We start from the raw sequence: 6,000 nt of genomic DNA, 5'->3' as shown, positions 1-6,000 counted from the left end.
TGAGGGCCTCAAGGTAACAGATGGCTTGTCATATCCATGTAACACGAGAGCAAGTGGGGACAGAGAGGTTCTAGTGAAACTGGAGAGTGATCAAGGTAGTCAGATGAATTATTCATTAACAAAACTCATCAAGTAATCAAACCCAGTGTGTGATACTTAGCACATGGAGAAGGCTGCTGGGCTATATGAAAAGTTCCAGGCTTATGTGAAGCATGGAAGAATAATGCCCTAATGACTATTGCCCTTGCTTCAGATTAGGAGCTGTGTGATCTAATGTCAATAAATGAATTAGCTTTTCATTTTTTTTGCTTAAAAACAATCCTGGAAGTGGCTGAGTGCAAAACTGCTGGGAGAATGGAAATGAAAGAGTAACTTTCACAACTGGTTGTCAGATGGCACAGAACTGATACTGAATGTTCTTGCACTCTGAATGCATGCTTGCATTAAAAAATGCTTTGTATTTAGAGAATTCACCAAATAATAGTATTTACAATGGAAAAGATGTATCTATGCACTGCTGAATATTTAGCTGAAAAGTCCTGAGTAAAAGATCTGGCAGCAAAGAAGTGCAAACTAAAAATTGTGCATGTATGGCTTCTAATAAAAGATTCATTCCTGTGGTAATGATGAGTATGATGTTGCATGTAATGATGTGAGCTGGAAGGGACCTTAAAGCCCACCCAGCCCCACCCCTCCCAAGGCTGGTTGTCCCCCAGCTCAGGCTGCCCAGAGCCCATCCATGGCCTTGGGCACCTCCAGGGATGGGGCACCCACAGCTTTGGGCAGCAGTGCCAGCACCTCACTGCCCTCTGCGTAAAAATTTCCCATTGCCATGCTTTTAGTAATTTGTACTTTACTGTTTGAGGGTACTAAGAAATACATTACAAAGCAAGGAATCATCTAGGTAAGGCAGGCATGAATTTACTTTTTGGTAGAATGAACTTCAGTAGATTTTAGGGAAAGATACTAAAAGATATCGGTGCAATTATTATTTAGATATCTAGAATATTCTTATCCATATTTGGAAAATTATCAGTAGATACTGGAATTTTCTGGGGTTATCTCCTGAACTTGTTTAATGTAGAGAAGATGCCACATCTATTAACTTAAGACATCTTTTAGAACAAGTGGAAGTGAAATCTTGCAACACTCTCATTTTGGAAAGGACCTGCTGAAGGTACTCCAATCCAGAAACCTGCTGCAGTAAAACAGCAGGGGTTGGGTGGATTTCAGCAGTCTTCTGAACAGTCTCTTCATTGTTTGTTTTGCTTGCTGTGCAGGGCGAGTTCTTATGCCAGTATCTATCGTAAGCAAAATCTTTGTGGTCGTACCAAGTGTAGAGGTCAGTGAAGGAGATGCAGATGTCACTTATGGGGTCTGAGCAGTCCCTGCAGTCCCATGTAATACAGGGCTGTGCTTCGTGCACTCTGTGCCTGAAGCTTTCTGTGGTAAATCTGCTTGTGGTTCCTGTACATAGCAGGGGGTTGAAACTAGGTGATCATTGTGGTCCTTTTCGACCCAGGCCATTCTATTATTGTTGCACATTTAAAACCCTGTTTGCCCGTTCCAGCTGTTCCACATGGAAGCACGCTGAAGTGCACCTAAGAAGAATGAAAGAAAGACTTTGGGGAGACATGTCTGGTTACCACTGGTAATCTGAAGAGATTGCTGCAGTCACGGGGCTCTGAGCTACCTGGCCTGGTGGCGGTGTCCCTTCCTGTGGTGGGGGTTGGGGCTGGATGACTTTGGAGGTCCCTTCCAACCTAAACTGTTCTATGATTCATGCACAGTTTTGGATTTTTTGATTATGAAAATGAATGTTAAGGCTGGTCTTTTTTATGTATTGGAAATTGCATTAGAATAAAAAGACGTGCTGTGAAAGCAAGAAAAGTATTTTGGTCTCTGATCTCCCCATAGGTGTGTTGGCCTGCAGGAAGTTGATAGTGGCAGTCTGTGAAGCTGGCACTTATTCTATGGTACTTACACAGACATCTAAAAGAGCGTGGTAATCTTAGAGAGCATCACACTTGCATTTTATATTTAAGTTAGTGTTTTCAGTAGAAATGCAGCAAGGCATTTTTTAGGTTAGTAATGTGAAATCCATCATAATACATCAATCATTCTGTTTTCCAGCCACCCTCAGGCGTTTCAAGTTACAGTTTTTGACAACTAAATAGACTCATTCATATTTATGTTTATGTTAAATTTTAATGTTAGGGTTCTGATTGTTATGCTTGAGCTGCAGGGCCGTCTTAGTTTCTAAAAGCTGTAGAAATACCCTAAGAATTTTATTTTATTTCTTTTTTTTTTTTTTTTTTTTAGTGTAAAGTTCTACAGTGGCATAGCATTTTCTTTTCCTCAGAAGAAAGCCATTTACTGTTGGGTATTTGGATTCCATATCATGCTTTGCATAGGAGATAGAGCTTCATGCTCTAAAAATGAGAGTTCTTTACATGGCATTTCTCTTTATGATTTATTTTGCCATACTGTTTCATCAAGTGCTAAATTTTAAGGTACATTATGAATGTATGCTCTTAGGAGGAGAGTATTGGAGGGGTTACTGAAAAAAATTGTATTTCTTGAAACTGAGCCTGAATTAAATGCTTTAAATGAGGCTCCATTTTGTGGTATAGCTCATTTAAGCTTTTCTTCTGCATATAGATACTTGTCAGCTTGCCTTTTGCACTCTTGGGTTGTATCATCAAGTCTCAAAAGAATCAGTTATTTAAAGATGTTTGGGAAATGGCATGGTGGTATTAATTGGAGGCCATGAGAATGTTGTCTATAAAGATATCTACCTTGATTTGCTAGAAACCCTAGAATCACATGGAAGACCTGCTAATTCAGGCAGACAGATGAAATTTTGAATGTTTTCCAAGTATGTGTCAAAAGTAGATATCAGAAATGTTGGTCAGCATGTTGTACCTTATAGCTATTTAACCATCAAAGTAAATGGGAGAAAGCTGCACTCTTAAGTGCTCCTTCAAATTGGAATCCAACTGTAGCAATATTTGGCTGTTTCTAGGAATTTAGGAAAACAAATTTTCTCAAAGCTGACACCTGTTACTGTTTTTGTTTTTTTACATATCAGAATGAAAAAGAGAGGGGAAAAAGTAAACGCTTCTGAAAGAATCATAGACCACATTTTGGATGGTTCCTTAGACCTCATTTCTGGACCTCACTTAGACCTGTAGTTACAGCTGTGCTTGCTGAGGTCTGTGCTTTTCCAGAGGCCTCTAATGCTGCTGTTGCTGCATGTGCCATCTGGTGAAATAGAAGCAGATATGAAATGTCTAGGTACATGGTGCCATTTTTGCCTGGTTATGTGTATGGGTAATTCAGCTTGGTGACAGAATTGGTCCCTTCCATGAAGAGAGTTGTTGAGTGTTTATGAAACCGGCAGCTCTCCTTGAAGCTGCAAGCTTTGCCAAATAATATTCCATTGAGGTTTTGGTTTTAATGTTTTAAGGGAATGTTTTTGCTGTACAACTTGTGGAATGCTGTTATAAAATAGTTACCATACCTCTGTTATTGTCCTTTTCTTGGAATGAGATGTTCTTTTTTTCTCGATGTAGATCGGAAGGATGCAGAGGGCTGGGAAACGGTTCAGCGTGGGAGGCCTGTTCGATCTCGATCCACTGTTGCGTTGGCAGCAAAAGCTCCTGTAGTTGCAGAATCACTCAAGTCTAGAGGTGACAGTGACAAAGAAAACGTCGTTTCACCACCATCAGAGAATAAGCCTGAGAATTCACTCACGAGTGATGGTGCACCCAAAAGCACAGAGCTTGTACAGAAAAACCCTGTACCTCAGTCTGAACATCCTCTTATCGAGAGGACTCAGGTCGGTAAAATTTTGGGCCATTTTTCTAGCCTTAAGAAGTCTTGCAGTTTTTCTTTGGAGAATTTTCTTGAGGAAGCTTGTATTCACTGAACAGATTGTGGGAGAGTTTAGATTTATATTTGTGAAAGTGCATTCAGGTGTTGGCAAGGTAAAAATCATGATATGGACCATATATATCATGATATGAACCGTAATATGAACCATATTATTCACAGACTTTCATTGTTTTCCAAAAACTGATGTTTATGTACAGCTCCTGTATAGGGAAGTTCAGATAAAGATCCTGCTTTTGCAAAGTTACAACCGACTGGAAATATGTGTAATTGGAGTTGTTTAAATCACTCACCATAAGGATGCCTGATATTTTCTTAAAACACTTTGGAGACTTTAAAAATCAGCATGTTACCTTAAGTTAATTTTGCAAATGTCTCTTTTAGTTCACAGCACGCACATCAGAAGGCAGTGTGAGCACTAAAGCACCACTGCAAGAAGATTCCTTACCAACAGTTTCTGAGGTGCCTCTGGTTCTCACAAATACTGAGTGCCCTCCAGCAGCTGTGCAGGTGAATGAAGCTTCCTCTGCAGTCTCTGACAGCTTGGACCAGCATCCAACAGAAAAAGCTACGACTGAAACTGAAATGGATCCCTCAGATATTTCAAATGTGAGTGCTGCCAGATTGGTAAGAAATACTACAAGATTTTGGAGTAAATAACACATGTGTGCCTCACTGTTTTCATTCTGTGTTGCAGAGTGTTGAGTGTTATCTTGCTGTGTAAACTATGAAAGTCTATAGAAGACTTCTTTTAGGAACAAATCCAGAACAAAATCAGTGTTGAACAGATACACCAGGAAAAGATGGCAATTTTACTGAAACCCAAAGTTGAAACTAGAAATATCTGAAAGTGTTATTTGGAGTAAAAGCAATACTCTGATTGCTTTTTTTTTTTTTTTTTTTCTTTTTAACATAAATGATTATTATCATTTTATTTCCTTCTATTACTATTCATTTAAATTAAGATTCTTATTAAATTCTTACTCCAGTTTTGTTAAATATGCAAACTGGAAACTCACAGACTACGATAATTCTCGTACAACGCGAAATGTTGACAGATGCCATTCTCAGATAACAAATGTCGAGTCAATGTTCTCCTTTAACGTGGCTTCCTATAAAGAATATCCTTTTTTGTCTATTGAATTCTGCAGGTTTCAAGGTGTCTGTTAGTTTTCTCACAGTAGAGAATTGCAGTAGTGCAGCATAAAATCCAGTTTGTTTTTTGTCTTCCCCACAAGTTAGATTAATATTCCAATTTATAGAAACTTTCCTGCATACCATCTTCCCTTTAGCATCGCCATCAAACTGGACTGGGAAATTTCCAAGTCATGAATATGGCTGCTTTTAGAAGCAGCTCATTTATAGCATCTCTGTGCTACAGTGCTGTGCAACGCAATGCTGTGACATTGTTTCACATTCTCAATTTTTAACAGTTCAGAAGGCTGACAGTGGGATCTGTGTCTCCTGGGAGCATTTCCCTGCTCCTGATTAGACTGCATTGAGCTCAGATTTGTGTGTTTTGGCACAGGGCTTGCTTGCTGGAGTGGAAATGAACCAGTTAATACTGGTCATTTGAGAAGACAACAACAATCAGCATGTTCAGGCTTATGTTCTTGCCCAGCTATCTTGCCATTCTTGTTGAAAAATAGGTATAGCCAGAGATTAAGTAGCACTAACCACAGTCAAGTTTCCGGATACGGTTCATCTGCAGATCCTTTGTCATATTCTAAATACTGCTTTGGAGCACGATTCCTTTTCTGAAGATAGGCCATGTTACTAATGTTTCAGACAATGCATTGCTTAGTTCCTAAGGTCAGGTATTGAAAAGACAGTTGTTAGACAGTCACTATCTTAGTTGTTTTAATGACAACGTTTGTATAAATGTATAGAATGTATAAAAAGGGATTATGTGAATGAGAATTTTGAAGTGACTTACATGGTCCTTGAACTAGCTGATAATTGAGCAGCTTCAGGTTTTTGTTTGTATTTCATTCGCATGCTGCATTCAGAGAACATAGGAAGGATGTACAAGCAATTAGAAGTTGAACAGAATACAATTTTGTTTGTAATACAGTTCATATTAACTACATGGAAACTACTTCTCTG

At 39.0% G+C, this 6,000-nt stretch overlaps 1 protein-coding gene across 4 annotated transcripts in view; it reads left to right on the top strand.

The window, feature by feature from the left end:
- The window catches only part of SCAPER (S-phase cyclin A associated protein in the ER), a 161,336-nt gene that overhangs the window by 47,724 nt on the left and 107,612 nt on the right, over positions 1-6,000 (top strand). For all 4 annotated transcript variants that reach the window (XM_042824624.1, XM_042824622.1, XM_042824621.1 and 1 more), the window contains exons 9-10: positions 3,576-3,841; positions 4,279-4,503. In XM_042824624.1, the coding sequence (XP_042680558.1) occupies positions 3,576-3,841; positions 4,279-4,503 (491 nt within the window). The remainder of the gene's footprint in view (positions 1-3,575; positions 3,842-4,278; positions 4,504-6,000) is intronic.

Source organism: Centrocercus urophasianus, unplaced genomic scaffold (genome assembly GCF_019232065.1).
Source record: "Centrocercus urophasianus isolate 14NV4802_14NV808 unplaced genomic scaffold, USGS_Curo_1.0 seq_23, whole genome shotgun sequence".
Taxonomy (NCBI): domain Eukaryota; kingdom Metazoa; phylum Chordata; class Aves; order Galliformes; family Phasianidae; genus Centrocercus; species Centrocercus urophasianus.
Note: the sequence above shows the minus strand (reverse complement) of the source record. Positions and strands in the feature narration are given on the sequence as shown.